General features: G+C 54.3%; 1 protein-coding gene and 1 non-coding gene across 19 annotated transcripts in view; both read right to left on the bottom strand.

Moving 5' to 3' along the window:
* Positions 1-233: 233 nt before the first annotated feature.
* Positions 234-352, bottom strand: LOC120618325 (5S ribosomal RNA). Its single transcript, XR_005657219.1, has one exon. It is a non-coding gene; the product is annotated as a 5S ribosomal RNA (ribosomal RNA).
* A 1,721-nt stretch (positions 353-2,073) lies between these two features.
* The window catches only part of AFDN (afadin, adherens junction formation factor), an 81,762-nt gene continuing 66,129 nt past the window's right edge, over positions 2,074-17,706 (bottom strand). For 14 of the 18 annotated variants that reach the window (XM_039881635.1, XM_039881636.1, XM_039881663.1 and 11 more), the window contains 4 exons: positions 11,546-11,683; positions 7,923-8,190; positions 4,826-4,910; positions 2,074-4,014 (listed from right to left, as the gene is read on the bottom strand). In XM_039881635.1, the coding sequence (XP_039737569.1) occupies positions 3,861-4,014; positions 4,826-4,910; positions 7,923-8,190; positions 11,546-11,683 (645 nt within the window). In that variant the 3' untranslated portion in view covers positions 2,074-3,860. The remainder of the gene's footprint in view (positions 4,015-4,825; positions 4,911-7,922; positions 8,191-11,545; positions 11,684-17,706) is intronic. The other 4 variants (XM_039881645.1, XM_039881698.1, XM_039881746.1 and 1 more) reach the window with 2 other exon arrangements.

The raw sequence follows: 17,706 nt of genomic DNA, 5'->3' as shown, positions 1-17,706 counted from the left end.
GTGGCAGGGAGTGCTCTCCCAACAGCACCCGTAATTTTGCTCAACGCAGACCCGCCACTCTTGTATTTTAGGCCCGCTCTGGTGGAAAACGTTGGCAAGGCAGGACGTTCTGAAGCCACAGTTAAGGTGTGTTCCAGGTGTTCTTCTGTTTTTATTAGGTGAGGCAACCCTTGGTTGACCTCACGGATTGCAAGGATCTCGTCAGCTTACAATCCCTTAGTTTTTATTTTTTACGCCTACAGCACCTGGTCTTCCCAGGTGGTCTCCCATCCAAGTACTAACCAGGCCCGACCCTGCTTAGCTTCTGAGATCAGACGGGATCAGGTACGTTCAGGGGGGCATGGCCAGACACCCAGGTCTTTTTTTGTCGTTGTTAGATCACTTAATTGTCTTATATTCTTTTCAAAAATTCCCAGGTGAAACCACTGTCACTGACTTACATTGAGGCCGTCTGCACCTGTCGCTTCCGCACCGTAAAACACAAGCTTTAGAAAAGCAGAAGCGAATGAGGCTTAAAGCACCAAAGGCGTGAAACACGGTGACCGCCCCGGCTGGCCTGCCGACCTCGTTAGCGCCTCTGGACTCACACCTGCGCCTCACCTGCGCCCAGCTCACCTGCCCCTGTCCTTGTCTCCTGAGCGTCCCACTACTTGTCATTCAAACTTGGTCACACCAACCCCAGGCTGAGCCAGCGCACCGCCCCTGAGCACCGGCATAGGCCTCCTGCCCCGTCCCTCCACGTGCCACCAGAGGCCCGTGTGCCTCACGCCCTGTGCAGCCCCGCAGGAGGCTGCGTGAACGCTACCTCCGTACGGTGGTTTAAGACCCTCCGACCCCACCGCCCACCCCGTTCCCCCCATGCACCCCGGCCTCTGGGCTCGGACCCATCCAGTGTAGCAGCCTCTGCCTCGGGGGCTTCCTTCCACCTGCGGGACAGGCCGGAAGCTGCCTCGGAGGGCAGCATCCGTGTCTCACAGTCTGCCATCTCCGTGACTTAAATTGGGTCCCTCTATTAAACCCTGCAAGTGGCCTGTACATCCTTACACTACGCCGCTGGTTTCGTGCGCACACAAACTGTGTACCCGTCTCCCCAGATCCGCTGTGGGATCCTCGGAACGACTGTCAGCAGCGACTGATCGCGTAGGACCTTGAGTAACAGCTTTGACAAACTGTGCATTAGTGCCTCTACCAGCTGGAAGGTGGCTGCGTCTTTCGGGACTACGTGACTTCTTCGACTACGCTGGGCGAATGCTAGAACGCAAAACCTGTCGCTGCTGGTGCACACTTCCCTTTGGTGAGTCGTCCCACGTGCATTTTGCTGTGCCCCGCAGTGCTCTAGATACAGCCGTGAGCCTGAGACGAGCCACCGGTGCCAGGAAGCAGAGGGCGCGTCGCCCACGGGCCCGTGCTGCGGTCTGTGTGGACGAGGTGACGCCTGCCGTGACTCCGTCAAGGGCAAGGGCGACGACGGGCCCGAGGGGAAGCCGCGCGGAGAGGGCCCTCCGTGCTGCCCTCCCACACCTCAGGCGCCTTTCTGGGCGTCCGGACACACGCGAAGCGGCGACTGTGGTCCCCGCATGGGAACACCTGCTTCTCCTAGGACCTCCGAGGCCCGGCCCAGCACTGCTGCCTGGAGGCCCGGACAGAGGGGACCAGAAGCAGACCAGGGTCGCGAAGAGGGAGGACGTGCACGGGGCAGGGCAGGGCCGCTGGGTGCCACTCACGTCTGTCACCCCCGGGGCCCCCTGCACTGGAGCGCCTCTCACCGGGACGCCGTGTCGCACGCTGTGCTAATTACCGTGTGCCTGCCTGGCAGGGGTGCCGCTGGGCCAGCGTGACTGAGAAACGGTCTGAATGTCTCCTGGGACGGCGCGTGCGCGGAGGTGGTTCTGGAGACTGGGGCTGGGCTTAGGCAACCACTGTCGGGCCAGGGGCTGGGTGAGCATCCCCGACACTGAGCACACGGCCTGACACGGGCTCGGTTCGTGTTTAACGAGCGGGAGGGACAGAGCACGGGGGGGCGGGTAGGCCGACGTCACACAGTCTGTCGGAGGCGTTAACAGCAAGCAGATATACTTAAATACATATAAAGTTTATTAAAAATAGGTTGCAAGTGAAATACAGTAGAAATGGAAAACTACAGCAGTTCGGATGTTTCTTCCATATAATGCACAGCTGTGAAAAGCCCTGTCCGCTATTCACATTTCACCGACCGTCGAGGACGGCCACACCCACTCGTCGATGAGTCTGACGACCACACACGACTCTCCCTGTCCGTAGATATTCACATGTCTTTGCATGTACTTATGTGTATTTTTCCCCATATATTAACAGAATAGTAGTTCGTCTGCATCATTTTCTTTAAAGAAAAGTGTGGATTTAGTCCCCATGAGGCCGCCAGTGTCCTCCAGACACCTGGAGGAGCCTGCAAATCCTTCATCAGCACAGAGCCATCTCACTCTCTCACTCAGGGGGCGGTGGGAGCACACTTCCAAACAGGAGCCGTGGCAGGCATGAAAAATATTTACACTGCGCCTTAATGACTTATCATACAACTCTTGTTAAAGTGATTGCTAAGGCTGGGAAGCCCCTGCCTCTCCTCTTTGAAAGTGTGCTAACACGCGTGTCCGTAAGAGAACAACGTGGTACAGGAAAATCATCTAGACCCCACGTCAGGGTTTTGTCAAATAGAAAAGCTGCTCGTAATCACAAAGTAATTTACCGATTCACCATCACGCACTACAAAGCAGAGTGAGGTCCGTCTCCCCGACATCGGCCACATTCATAGCTGAAGAAACGACAGCGGTAACTAAATGCGACAAAGGAAAATTAAATAATTCTGTGAGAGTAAAAAATAGCTTGAACTGCCATGAGTTGTTCTTGCAGGTGTGGATTACAGATGCCAGAGGTGACTGAAGGCCGTCCCCGACAGCACACAGGTGTAAATCTCGTCAAACTTAAAATTCCTGAGCAACAGCTGTGCTGAGTGCCACCGACTAACAAGGCATGCCTTTCCGACGTTCTCGTTCCTGTTCACGGCAAGGCCACCTGGCTAGACGCCCTTCTGTGGGTTTCCGTGGATACCTGAAACATTTGGCTAACTTTCCAACATTAACTGCCATCTTCGAAATCACCAACGATTTACTATAGCAATAATCTGGAATTTACAAAAATAAAATTTCCTAAGCTTAAAGCGTCAAACTTTTTTGGTTGGAAAAAAACTTTTCTGGTTGGAAAAAAACTTTTCGATCAGATACTGAGAACTGACTGGAAGGGCGTGGGCCTGTAAGGGAAGGCGGGGGGCCACGTCTCTGGTGTGCGTCGTCCCCCGTCCGGGAAGCGGCAGTGTAAGCTGCTTTGTGGCTAAGGACAGGAAGGGCTGTGTCGGGTCTGCTCGCGACCAGCCCGAAGCAGCCTGTCCCCGTGCGTCCTGTCTCCTGCATCGCTGCCTGTAGTGGCTCTTAAATAGTGCAAACAATCGTCTGGGTGATTCAAGCTGTTCGCTATTCTCTGCAAGCTAAAGTGTGTGGAAAAGAACAGAAATGGGACTTGCTTGTGCTCCTTGGGTAAGGTGGGGGGAGAAACAGCTCATTCTCTCTTACTGGCCGCCCCCCGTCCCCTTTCCGACTCAGACGAAAAAGGAAACTAACAAAGCTATCTGCACGTGAGTCGGACAATTAAGAAATTAAGACAGTGTTGAAATCATAGCAGTGACAGTCTCCGGGAAAGAAAACAGGCTTTCCTGGAGCCAGACCATCTCTGTACCCCGACCGTCTCAGCAGAGTCTCCGTGACTCGGGAGCGCACCCCTCTCCTTCGGGCTCGGAGGGGCCGGGACGCCGCGCGCCGCCCGCTCCCTCCTCACTTCGTGTTCAGTTCGTTTTCCAGTTCCATCAACTTGCGAGAGGCTTTCACTTTATTAGACACGTCATGACCTTGTGAGAAGAGACGCTGGCGCTCTCTGAACGTCAGGTTTTCAGGGGCTCCAGAACTCAGGGGGGGGTCCGCGTCGTGGCTGCAGGAGAGGGAAGGTCAAAGCGGAAAGAACTCGTCAACCAGCAGGCACGTTTACACTAAACGGCACTTACAGGGCAGCTTCAGCAAGAGCCTGTGTCAAACTCTGCCACGACCCTCCTCGTCGTGAAAATCACAGGGGCTGTTTCTAAACCAATGCTGAGAAAAAGGGCAACGTGTTCTCCTTACGACGTTAGTTTAAAAGTTAATGGTAACTTTCTCCAGTCACATCCAACGGTCAAACCCTTTAGTAGCTTCGGTTCCAGCCGGCAGGCAATTCTTAACAGTTAAGTTTAACTAACGAGGTGGTTTTAAAGTGCAGAATTCTAACGACCCCTGCACGGACCTGAGAGGCACCTCTGAGCACCCCGACTGCGTACGAAGCTGCGGGGGGACGCCGGGGAGTCCCCTGACCGCTTCAGCTTCCACACTCTAGGAGCTCGCCGGCCAGCAGTGTCTGGCTAAACCCGAGGTGTGGCCCCCATCAAACCGATCCGCTCGTGCATCCTTGGGGCTGGCCTCCCGCGGGCCACCAGGATGCCCGGAAACTTTCACCCCTCTTTGTGGAAGCAAACAGCAGGGTGTCCCACTGATTCTGAGGGTCTAACTACTGAGCCGGCCTCATCGTCGTGTGAAGCCACTACATGAGCATCACAAATAAAAAAGCTCACGTGCTCACACGATTCTGTGCAATGACAAAAGCCTGAGCCGATAATGACGTCTCTCAAATGTGAACCCAGCTCACCCACAACGGCCTGAGGAAGGACAAGGGACTCACGGTGGAGGGGCCTGTCCTGCGCAAACGCAAATACCTTTTGGGCGGTTTCTCTCTCAGATCCCGATACGCATCATGGGCGCCGAAAAGGGTCCCAGTAGATCCAGTATAAGAGTTTGGTCCTTTTCCATTAAAAAAAGAGAAAAATCAGAGTTAAAGTACTTGTGTTGTTTCCCACGCTTCACCCATGCGGAAGATGCAGGGCCCATGGGGCCTGAGGCGTCTCTCGTCACTGCGCAGGCTGCAGACGGCCCGTCCCATGGGAGGGACTGCGTCAGCCTGCGGTCCCGCCCGAGTGACCTGAGTCGTCCCGTGGGCGCCCTGGCAGGGCGCCGTGTGACGGCTGCGCGCCCTCGCGCTGGGGGGAGCCGGCACAGGCCTCGGCGGGGGCGGCCAAGTGTGGGATCGTCACGGAGTCAGAGGCAAAGTCCACAGAAGGCTGACGGTAAACTTTCAAGACACTCTGACATTGAGAATTTTTCTACGAGATCAGTAACAGCAAGTGTAACCTACAGACTGAGAAGTAACCACACGATTGAAGTTCTTTCCACGACAGCTACTGAATATTTTCGAAATAGCTATAATTAATCACATAAAAGTTTTTAAATATGTGAGCTACCAGAAACCTCTGGGACTGATACTAGTGCCACAGATACAAAATGTCAGACGCCATCACAGAAGGACCCAAAGCAGCACGGGAAGAGGGAAGAGGGAGCCCTGCCTGTGACCGGCCGAGTGACCGTGCTGGGCCCGCCTGCTGGCGAGGCCCCTGCCCCATCCGCTCCGGAGGGTGCGGAACAGCAGAAGAGACGATGCAGACGAAAAGTTTAAACGCATCCAAGTAAGCGCATGTTGCCACTAATGAGGCGTCATTAAAATCGCAACGCGTTCAAATAGTACTAACGTACTTCTGGTAACTAACGTCAGCGGGACAAAGAGAATTTCACACTTAAAAAGTCTCTGGCTTGTAATACGAACACGTGCTGGAGCAATAAACGCTCCGAACACTCAGCTGACAGTGACGGCAGAGCAGACTGGAGGAAACAGGCCACAGATCGGCACGGCGTCCGACATGGAGGTTACCTTTCCACGCGAGCTGCAGAAACGTGAATTTCAGGCTTCAACGTAAAAGGACCTACTGTGCAGAAGCGCGTCTGGGACAGAGCTCGCCCACTTCCTGCCGAGTCCTCCAGGCACTGCACCCCGCTCAGCCAGCTCTCCATCGCCACTGTGTGGGGATCACCCTCAGCAAAGACCGAAAGAGCCAACGCACGCGCTTCTAACCCACGTCACCCACAGCAGGCCTCTGGATAAACTCTGTGCACAGTGAAATCCTTTCCATTTTAATGCTAAAATTTAATTCATTTTGTTTTTAAAAATGGCATGTTGTATCTTTTAATCTCTGTTTTAAGAATGATAACTTGTTTCTTCCACTGGGAAAAGTCAATTCAAAATTTTCGAAATTTTGAGGACCGGGATATCAAATACCTTCAGCTGACACTATATGAATTGATACTACACATTTCAAATAATTCTCGAAGAGTTTTAGTAAAGAATATTTCTACTACACTGCTGTGTTGAAATCGGACATTATTCATTTCAATTCATAAGCCGACTCTATCCGTACGGCTTCCAGCGAGAAAGCCAAGTCCCGTCAACAGCATCGCGCTTTCCCGTGCTCGCGACAGGACAGGGAGCTGATGGGGACTGGACGGTGGCAGGGCGGTGATGGGCAGTAAGGTCAGAGCGCCCTGTGACTTGGTGCAGCAGCCCCATCCGTTACGAAGCGGGGCAGTCTCCCAACGAGGCGCGGACGCAGGATGTAACCTGCTCCACGCGGCCTTCAGGTGCGAGGGGAGACAGGGTTGTTGGCGTGACTGGAAGCCGGCACGGCCATGTGGCCTGAGCCACCGCAGTCCGTCAACGAGCCTCGTGCATTCGTATCACGACATTTACGAGATATCTAAAGTTCAGCTTGGAATTTGATGCAAGGAGACCAAAGGCATCTTGCCTCAAAAATCAGTTATTCTGCAAGTCTTAAGCCAGTCAAGATACGTATAACAGAAATTTTCCAAAAGGGTGGATTTCTGGCTTCTGAGCGATTCGACCTAAAATTGTATCCTGAACTCTCACTCAGGTGGAAAGAAACTGGCAAAACCCACTGTGACCAAGAGGCAAAGTCACATGGGTTCTTGATCATCTAACCCCCAGAACTGTGGCGCGCCCCGTGCAGGATTCAGACGGCCAACCCCCTCCTCCCGGAGCCGCCCCACTAACTCCAAGAACGTCGCTGCCAGCACCCCACGTCTGAAGAGCTAAAACCAGTCTGAAATCCGAGTTCTCGTCATCACGGTTCTGTCTTAAACATGGCCCTGTGTTGTCTCAGACCCGATTCCTGCCAACCGGCCTGCGGCAGCCTCTGGACGCCAGCACCGCAGGACCCCGCAAGCCCCAGGGGAAGGGGCAGGGGCGGTCTCCGGTGACCGGGGCCCCTGCCAGGAGGCGGCTGGCTCCAGGCAGCACCACAACCCCCAGGGCACCAGCTCTGACAACCGCGGGAGCAGAGTCGCCTCACGCCCTCTACCCGCAACGTCCAACGCAGAACAGTCTACTTGCGTGACATGAGGGACACTGGGCATGCACCCGTGACACCGTTAACGAGAGACACTTATCCCAAGATACTAGAGTGTGTGAGAAGGGTGCGTGTCCCACCACAGAAGCGCCCCGTGAAGACCAGAGAGCGAGGCCATGACCAGGGCTGCGTGGGGGACCAGGGCGGGAGGGCGGGCGGGACGCGGGGCCTGAGCGAGCAGCAGCGCTCGGGGCCCTGGAGGGCAGCACGAGCGGAGACAGCTGCGGGGGACCGCCCGCCAGACCAGCGACCAAACCCAGATCTAGGTGCCGGCCGGAGCCCAGGCCGGGCGGGCAACCCCACTCTTTGCCTCCACCTGGGGGTGGCGGGCAGGGCAGCGGCCCGCCTGCTGGGGGGAGGGGGCAGCCTGCTTGGTGGGCAGTACCGGTGGCAGTGGCCGAGGGTGGCCAATGAGCTGGAGGGAAAGACGCCACTGGAGGCCAGGCATGGTGGCCTCCGGGCGGAGCCGGGACACTGGCTCGGCCAGAGCGCGCACCCTGACCTGCTGGTCCGCAGTCCTCCTCCTCCTCCTCCTCCTCGTTGTATGCGACGAACGTGGCGGTGTAGAGGGAGTCGGGGGACAGGGCCTGCGCCTGCAGGTAGGAGGCGGTGCGCTGCGGCGGGGGCGGCGGCGCGGGCTCGTAGCCCCGCGGAAGCGGGGGTCTGCACAGGCCCGGCTCCTCGGGCGCCAGCAGCCTGCGCTCCGCCTCGTCGTGCTGCCGGCGCCTCTCGGCCTCCAGGCGGCTGTAATAGCCTTCTTCCTGTCGCCTCTGCGGGCGGGAACAGACAAACGCAAAGGTCAGAAAGAGGCGTGGGGGGGACCACGGCCACCCGACCGCCTGCACAGGGCAGGAAAAGAAGTGTGTGCCCCAGTCCCTGTCACCACACTGAGGACGCATCCACGGGACGTTAAGGTGCGGACACAGCAGGTGCCGTGGTGGAAACGGTCCTCTCCTGAGCCTCGTGAACGCACGCCGGCTGCTCTGCAATGCTCCGACACACGGCGGCTCCGAGGCACGGGAGTGCGGCCCTCTCAGGCGCCCCCGGCCTCCCTTCCAGCGGCCGCGCATCGCTGTCCCCACCCCACCACTCCACGGGAGAGTTGGTCCTCCGCTGCTCCCTCTGGGTCTGTCTCTGTCCTTCTGCTTTTGGTAGGAGATCAACTTACCTGGTACCGCTGAGTCTATAGACAAAGCTAAGCCCAACACAGGCTACGACTGGCTTTCTAGAGTGGGCGCTTTCGGAAGCGCACACCTGGGAGCCTCCCCACTGAACCCCGCACGTTCAGAAGAGCATGCTTCCTGGGCGAGAAGGGCGGGCTTACGTCACCTGGTTCACCCCGTGACTCAGAGGAAAATTAGGAAGAAACCACAGACTGTGAAAAACATTACTTGTTGTCCCAAAGCAACAATCTAACAAATACTCTGCACAGTTCACAGGTCAGGCCTTAAACTCCCTCACAGAAAGTTTGAGAGCCAGGATTAAGAGCAAGAGCAACAGGATATGCAAATATATTTGACACGTACATTTTTTTCTGACATATATCTGCACAAACTACAGTTGACAGTGTTAAAATTACTTTAACATTAAAAAAGGTAACAGCACAGTTTTGTTAAAGATTGACAGAAATTTTAGGACACGAGAAAAAAGTAAATAAGAAAGGGGTGAAAGGTCAAGCAGAATAGTCTGCCCTAATGTGAATGACGTGCCGTGTTACACGGTGAAGGACGATGAGTTTTACACTCATTCAGTCAAAGACACCGATTTCAGGGGACTCGCTGGCGTCAGGACAGAAGTTTGTAGTCCCCATTTCAATTTGTATGCTTGTGTTTTCCCCTACGGCCTCCATGTGCACACACACATGCGCACACGCACGTACACACATACACGCGTGCATACACACGCCCACACACACACGCACATGCACGTATGTGCATGCGTTCACACGCACACACATGCATGTGTCCGCACACACCCACGCACACAGCACACATGCATGTGTCCGCACACACCCACGCACACACAGCACACATGCGTGCAATGCACTCGTGTGTTCACACCCCCACATGCATGTACGCACATGTGTTCACACACATGCACGTGGCCGCACACACAGCACACATGCTTGCACATGCACTTGTGCGTTCGTACACACATGTACACCCACAGTACACACACGCGTGCACACACGGGTCCGCACACGCACGTGCACGCACGCAGTGAATGAATGCACAATGGCCGACGCTTCGCCTTCAGGGGAGAAAGTCTAAGCGAAGGCCGGCCCCGATCGTGGCCCTGGACCCAATTTCTCACTTCGTCTTCTCGCTCTACGTTGAGACATCCCGAAGGAAAAGCATGTCTCTCCTTTTCCACACGGGGTGTGGCATCGAATCTGGAATAGCCCCGGTGGCTTTGGCGCGGGGCCACCAGGACTGGGGGCCTAGGGAAGAGCAGGGGTTCGCTAACATTTCAGGGGAAGCGGAAGGTTCTCTTCAGCTGGATGAGAGGAGATACGATTACAGGACCCGGAAAGCCTTTTTCTACCCAACGTTTTTCTGTAACAAAGCAAACCCAGCAATTTTGGATTTCTGTATAAAAAATAGGTTCTTCAACTTCTTTTTACATTGACCACTCAATTACAGAAGCAGTTACTGAAAAAAAGTGTGTCTGACATAATCACGAGTTGTGAGACCGCAAGCCGATCACAGGTCACAGACACGACCCACCCTCCCCGGGGGTGTCCTGCTCCCGCATGTGACCGCACGGGCCAGGGCTCGGTGGGGCCCGGGACGCCACGCAGCGCAGGCTCCCGGGAGGGCAGCGGGTCTGTGTGCAGCCCGTCCTGGGGCCGTGCAGGCTGAGGTGGCTCGGAGTGGAGACAGCACAGGAAGAGAACATGCGACACCCTGACAGCGGGGAACTCCAGGGGCTCCACTCGGGAAATCCGATTTCCTTAGGAAGACCCTCAGTCCCGCCTGGGGCGGCCCGGTCCTGACCACCCCCACCGGAAGGGGCTTGGGAAGCTCCTGGCGCTGCAGGTCACGGGGGGCTGCAGGGGAGGCCAAGGTCTACGAAACGCAGAGACCGCTGGTTTCCGTGCAGCTGTGTGTCCTCGCACTACTCACCCCACTTTCTTGTAAATGTATCACGTTCCTGCTGACCATACCCCTTGACTAGGTACCCTAATAGATCCTATCACCATGAAAAGCTTCCTAAAACTTCTTTTGTGGGGGTGGGGAGGGTACTCTGTTAACATAGTTCATGGGACTATCAAAAAAAGGAACTTTTAATAAAAACTAAATCTTCCCTATCAGAAGCTGAGGCACTCAAGCTCCCGCCTTCACAGAAGGGAGGTGACCGAGCAGGTAACTGAGCGGGTGACAGAGCAGGTGACTGAGCAGGTGCAGAGCAGAGCGGCGTCGGCGCCAGACAGGCCCCTGGGGCTGGGCGCGCGGCACGCACATGGAGGGGGAGCCGGGGGGCAGCACCACACGGCTCCTGGTTCTCAGAACAGGTCAAACGAGTTGTGATTTTAAAATTCGATGGAAAGGATTCCGTGAACTTAAAGAACGTGCACATGGAAACAAAGTAACAACTCGGAGTATCTACCACGTTACAGACCAAGTACTTTTCCCTGTATGTTTTCATAAGCCATTCGCCCGCTTTACCATGGACCGGAACGGAGTGATCTCAGTAAGTAATCTGTCTGAAACACCTAGTGGCAACAGACTGTCTCGCTACGCTCCAGGTGTTCCCGCAGCTGCCACGCAAGCTGAACAGTAACTGAGCAAAGGTCCCCGCCACGGAAACAGCTGGACCACGTCCAGCGAAGCGAGGGCCAGGGCCAGGCCCGCAGACCCGCGCAGAGAGGCTGCGGGGACCGGCCCGAGGAGTTCGCAGTTTGAGAGAGACAAGCACAGAGCAAAGGGGAGCTGGAGGCAGTCGGAGGACAGGTGTGGGCCGGACCGGGCCAGAGTCTTGGTCCCGCAGCGAAAGCCGGGCGCCCCGGGCCCCGTTCCGTCTCGCACAGCTTAAGCACCGGACCGGCTTCAGCCCCCTTTGCCCGCCGGCCGGCCCGGCCGGGCTAAGTGGGTGGGACCCTCGCCGCCCTCACAGGACCAGGACCTTTTCCTCGGCGTCGCGCTTGGCCCGCGCCTCCTCCTGCTGCTGGCCGCGCGCCGCGTCCTGCCGGGCGCGGTCCTCCGCCTCGCGCCGCTGCATCTCCTCCAGCTGCCGCTGCCGCTGCCGCTCCTCGTCCTGCAACTAACAGCAAAGTCAGCTCAGCCTCCGCCCGGCAGAGCCGGCAGCGCGAGACGCGGGACACGCACGGAGACGGGGACACACACACGGAGCGGGACACGGCACGACTCACACAGCGACGGCGTCGCGACGGCAGAATGAGGCTCCAGATCGACCCCTCCCCAGAACCATCTACCCCGCACGCTCGGGCGGTGACCGAGCACGGCGCGTCCGCAACTCGTGCAGACCCACAGACGCGCCCCACAGACACCCCGACGTGACGGAGCTGCGGGACACCCTCGACCACACTCTCCCCTCGTCTCCGCTATGAATGTCGAGAAAAAGCCTGCGGGGAGACAGCGGCCGCTGGGTGGGGGCGCCACGCAGCACGAGACGCCGGCCTGACGTGCAACGCTGAGCTCTGGCCTACGGGTGCCACCTTTCCTGGGGACCGAACTTCCGGCACTCGTCCGCCCTGGCCCTTTGCCGCCAGTTTCCTCCGGATCCCGTCCTGGACCCCAGCTCGGCTCGGGACACTCCCCAATTCTGAGTCGCAGGACCGGAACCAGAAGTTGGCCAGAACCTCACTCTAACTCTGTCCGGTAGCTCTGCCCTGTCTGAGCACTCAGCAGTGGGGCAGCCGCCTCCCTCCCGAGACGGCGCACTCTGCTGCCAGCCAAGCGCACGTCACAGAGTCCTTCGGCTGGTCTAAGACTCATCCCTTGATCGCTTTCTAGTTTTTGTCATCTACGGTCTGCCTGTCTGAAACAACACAAAACAAAATTTAACATTTTTCCTCACACCATTCAGATACTTGAGATCTTTAAAAATCCAGGATGTATTTTCTGTTCGGGTTTCAGCTCCTTTATCCCCGTCACATTTCTCTCTGCACTCACTACAGACTGAAAATGCCTTTTCTAAAAAGGGGTTCTGAATTAAAAGCACACGTGGCCAGCAGAGCTCAGAGTCAGGCTCTCTCTTTCCATCTCGATCTGACACAGCTACTATTGTTTTGACAGCCTAAGATGACGGCGACTTTGAAAAGTGCGCCCTCGCCATGCATTTCGTCCGGTTAGGGACCTGGGCTCTGGCAGCACCCACAGCACTGTCCCATCCCACACCACGAGGAGCTGGTTCAAACGTTTTTAAATCACAACGTGACTCGAAGCCATCTAGGCTCAGCTTCTAGCCACTGCAGGAATCCCCTAAAGTCCCTCAGAATTACCAGTTATCCTATAAACTGTCCAGTGCAAAAACAGAAAATGTTTGGGATTCGAATTGTGTGTGCATTTTGTTAAAAACAAATATCTAACAACTTCGCTCTTGCTGATTTCTGGAACACTGTATCCGGTGGGAACGTGACAAATTAACTTGTGCCACTAGACTTGTTCGTGGCCGCAAACAATAAGACATCTTAGACGAAAATTAAAACTCTCTTCTCAAGAAGACAAATTAATTGGACTTCCTCTTCAGTGCCATCCAGGTTTGAGCAGGGCGTCAGGTCAGGGTGGGGGCTTTTGGCCAGCTGTGTGGCAGGAGCGGGTGCTACTGATTAAGAAGAACCAAGAGGCCGCCAGGAGGACGGGGCAGAGCGGACCCGCACCCGCGTGAGGGGCCCGCTGCCAGCAAGGGACGTGCTCAGCGCCATCAGCACCGATGGTGAGAAACGGCGCCCAATGAAACCAACAACATAAACCACAACTGGCGACATTAAAGACTCTGCAGGAAGCTGACTTACGGGAGGACGTAAAACTGCATTTACGCCGTAAGAGGTTTTTCTGTTAACCAATAACGCACAAACTAGTTTCATCATGTTATGCTTTCTGGACTTAATTAAAAATAAATTCTGAGCAAGAAAAACAGTATACATGGAAATATCCAATTAGTTCTTTTAAATTCGAGTATAATATTAAGAAATCAGGACAATTACAATTCTCATAGCTGCAGATACAGAATACTACCTTATAAACCTATAAACAGCTATTTTTCTCTTGAAAAACTTAATTCTTCTAAATCTAGACAGTGGTATGCAAGGAGCGTTCTTGTGTTTAGTTCACTGGCAAATGCTTTTCAAGTGAGGCGAATGAGCCAGCGCCAGAAATTACAGCGTTTCTTCCCACTGCTTGGTAAGCTGTCCCACAGAGTATTTTCGTTTTCAAAACAGATCGTTTTGTTCTTCAAAGATATGATGCTTTACTAAACACACACACACCCAAAACGCAAAAACGTATTAATGAGAGAAAAAAAGAACTTAACCTCTTAATTAAAATAACAGCTCAAGAGTGAAAAGTTACATGTGCTCAAAGAAGTCTGTGGGAAATTATATTTGGGGGAACGGATCTGACAGATAAAATAACAAGTCCTGTAGAATGGATCGAGACAGCCAGACGAAAATCACTGTAAACCAAGAACCGTGCTGGGATCTCTGAAGCCAGCGTGTGAGCTTGACCCAAGGCTTCACTATACCGGCGGCCCACACTCCTCAAACAAGATTATATTCAGGCTGAAAAAAAAAAGCACCTTGAGATCTGTGTGCTTGTGAGTTTGCACCACGCGTTACGTTAGCCAGGTCCTTCGGTGAGTCACTCGCTGACGGCGTCACTGAGAGGACCCCGAGGAGTCTGGCAGGCACGCCGCCCAAGACCCTCCCTTTGCACTCACGCAGCGCCCAGGACAGGCGGTCACGCTGAAAGCCCGAGGCCCCGGACGCAGAGTGCCGGCGGGCCCACCCGCTTCGACGGGCCTTCGGTTCCGAGGCCTGGCTGCAGCGTCCGGCGCTGCAGCTTCTGAGCCGGCAGGCGGGAGGACGGTGTCCTCCTTGGGAAGAGCCCGTTCTCGGAGAGCAACTCCAGAGTGGGGCAGGACGCCACCCACAGCGGTGCCCGGCCCGTGACAGAGTGTCAGGCCAACGGCCGGCCACCTTGCCAGGCCTGGCCGCTGCAACCTAGAGCACCTGTCACTAGGTGGGAGGACCGGCTGCCCCTCAGACCTCAGCCAGGTGACGCGAAGTGGTGGCCGACACCCACCCCCCAGGGTGGCTGTGAAGGATGGCGTGAGGCCTGGGCAGCACCGTGGAGGCCACGAAAGGCCTAGGGACGTCTGTCTGAGTGACAGCGAGGCCACCGCAGGGTTCTGAGGACTCCTGGGACCTGATGTGTTTGTACAGGGTGACTGGGGCTGCTCTGCTGAGAACAACCTGTAAGGGGAAGAAAGGCAGAAGCAAGGGATTCGGGAGCAAGTCCCCACCGATGGTGGCTCGGGCCGGGGGGAGGGGAGCACAGAGGTGGCCAGATTTTGAGAAAGAGCAGAATTTCTCAACAGAGAGTAAAAGGCGTCACGTAACGGTCAGGTCTGCAGTCTGAGCAACTGTAAGAACCCACTACGAAGGGGAAGGCTGGAGGCGGAGCCGGGGGACGAGGACCTTCGTGTGAACACGGCCCGCTCTGACTCCGAGCGGAGGACAGGCCTGGACTGGAAACGTAAACGCGGGTGGCGCTGGCATCAGCACAGGCCACAGACCTGGAGGTGCAGGCGCCGAGGCAACAAGGCCACGTGGAGGGGCGGAAACCCGCGGGCTGCCCCCCACGGGAAGGCCGTGTCACTCAGCCCATCGCCGTGAAGATCCCGTAGCAGCGCCTAAGAAAACACCCCAAAAACTGCAGGGTGGTCCTACGGGCACGGTGTGTGCGCGCCGCGCCCCCACGCTCTCAGGAGGGGTGAACACCTACCGGAGGGGTGTGTGTCTCGGGACAACCCAGCTCTGACACGGGAGGAACGCCGGAGGTGACACTGTCGACCAGTGTCAACTGGGGGCAGAGGCTGAGACGTGCTCAGAGCTGGGTGGCTGAAGTCAGTGCTGAGACTCAAGCTAATGAGCGCTCAAAGGAAGAAAAACTCAACTATTTCTTTGAAATAAAAATGTTAGTAGGACCCTATCCTTAAAAACCATTATCTGCCACAGAATCTCCGCAGCACAAAGGACCTCGCGGGACTACAGACGGGTGCGTCTCTTAAAGCCGCTGCCTGGCCGGGACCTGGGAGGCGGCTCAGCGAAGCCCTGCCTCGCAGAAGCGGCTGGGCGAGCAGCACTGTCCACCTCCTACTACATCAATGCCGGACACACAAAAAAGGCGGGAGAGAGACATACATGTTTAACCTCCGGCTCATGAAAACAAGATGTAAAGCTCAGAAAATGTGCCTTTCGGTCATCAGGGCGGGGAGAGGTTTTCAAGAGAGGTTTCTCTTTGGAGTGGCAGTGCCGCCAGGCTATTTATTAAATCTTAAAGGGGAGGCTGTAGCCTGCTGCAAGGGCCACTAAAGTCAAACCTGAATTCAAGAATTTTTTTCTTTTAAGTGTTGTCTGATATTGGCCTTCTATCGTTAAAAGCCAACTAACAAATGTTGACTTAGTTAACGCAAATGTATCAGGCAGGATGTAATTGTCTGGCAGATGACACAGATATGGTACGTGAGCATAATGGGCACTCAGTGACACTGAATGAACATGGTGAATTTATACAAAATGTGAGTTCAGGTATTACAGGGCAGACAACAGACTGGCATGGCTAATGAACTACACTAAAATCCATGTGATGCTAAAGAAAACACAATAAAAGTTTACTGGAAATTTCTCTTACTCCACCAAAAGACAGTTACGCCCCTGACAGGTACAGACAGCTTAATTAACGAACAATGGCAGTAGCAATTCAATTGAGTTTCTAACAGGTGAATATCTAAAATCTATTTCTAATGTAACAACAATGAAATGGATTTACTTACTCTATGGGACATTTTTCTCTCATTTGCTCATGTTTTTATGACTAATAAAAACACACAATCAATTTTGACTACAACTGAGAAAAGGTCAAAACCGTAAACAAATAGCAACACTTAAAGGAAAAAGGTAAAGAGTAACTAAATCTAAAACATTCAAAGGCATGCTTCTAGAGGGTCACGACACTACGCGTCCTGATCCAGGCCACCCCTAAGAACTGGTCTACCGAAAACATAAAACCACCACCACTGAAAGAAAAAAAGAAATCAAGACAGGAAAAAAGGACCAAAGGGAAAGAAACAAGAACATACCAAATCTAGAACAGAGATTGCTGGCACAGCAGTCTGCTGCAGGCGACAGAGAAGGAAAAAAAGAAAGATGAAGCGTGAAAACAAGTTACGTTTAGACCTGTATTCCGCCGCCAGCAAGCACATTCGCCGCCCTCATGCCTCGTCTGTTTCTGGGACACCCCAACGAGAAAAGCACAGAGCTACCAGACGAATGTCTGGCATTCAGAGAGAGCTGCCCACACGGTATTAAACATCGAGTTTCATCCTTAAGATACATAGAAACTGAAAAGGTAACATTTCCCTTAGCTCTCTTATTTAGAGACTAAAATATTCATCTTAATATGTAATTAATGGTAAACATACAGGTACTTTCAACTAAATTTTCGTAAACTTTTCGAATGTCATAATAAACACGAAGGCTTTAAAACAGTCAGTGTTTAAACTATCTGGAAAAATCGACAGACCAATAAAAATTGAGTCTTTACGGAAAAGAAGAATTCCTGTAGTTTTACAAATGCAGCTGCTAACTCTTGGGGTCATTGGGACGCAGCTGCAACCATGAATATTGTCGGCTAATTTGTCATAGCCTCGGTTCAGGGTCTGAACAGCAGGGGTGACAGACGCAAGGCCGTGAACACGGTCAGCTTCTCCATGACTCCACCTGCAGTGCGTCCACTAGTGACCCTGGCTGGGCAGGGGAGACGCTCACAGTAACAAGCGCACAGCTAACAATCTACTGATGGAGGCCGGAGCTACGACTACCAAGTGAAACCATTCAGAGTTCTTACGCTAAAAGCAATTCGCATTTATCAAAAGTCGTTCTTCCAAATAAAATAAACGGATGGCAAATATAGTCGCCCTGAAGAAATTTTACTACCGATGACTTGAAATACACTAATAAAACAACGTTAGTAACATTTAGGTCTTCGCTTTAGAAACGTACGTGTCTTAAGAGGGATTCCAGCTGACTTCTGGGTAAAGTT

The sequence above is a fragment of the Pteropus medius genome, unplaced genomic scaffold, assembly GCF_902729225.1.
Source record: "Pteropus medius unplaced genomic scaffold, Ma_sr-lr_union100, whole genome shotgun sequence".
NCBI lineage: Eukaryota > Metazoa > Chordata > Mammalia > Chiroptera > Pteropodidae > Pteropus > Pteropus medius.
The sequence above is the reverse complement of the archived record's forward strand: the minus strand, read 5'-3'. Positions and strand labels throughout refer to the sequence as shown.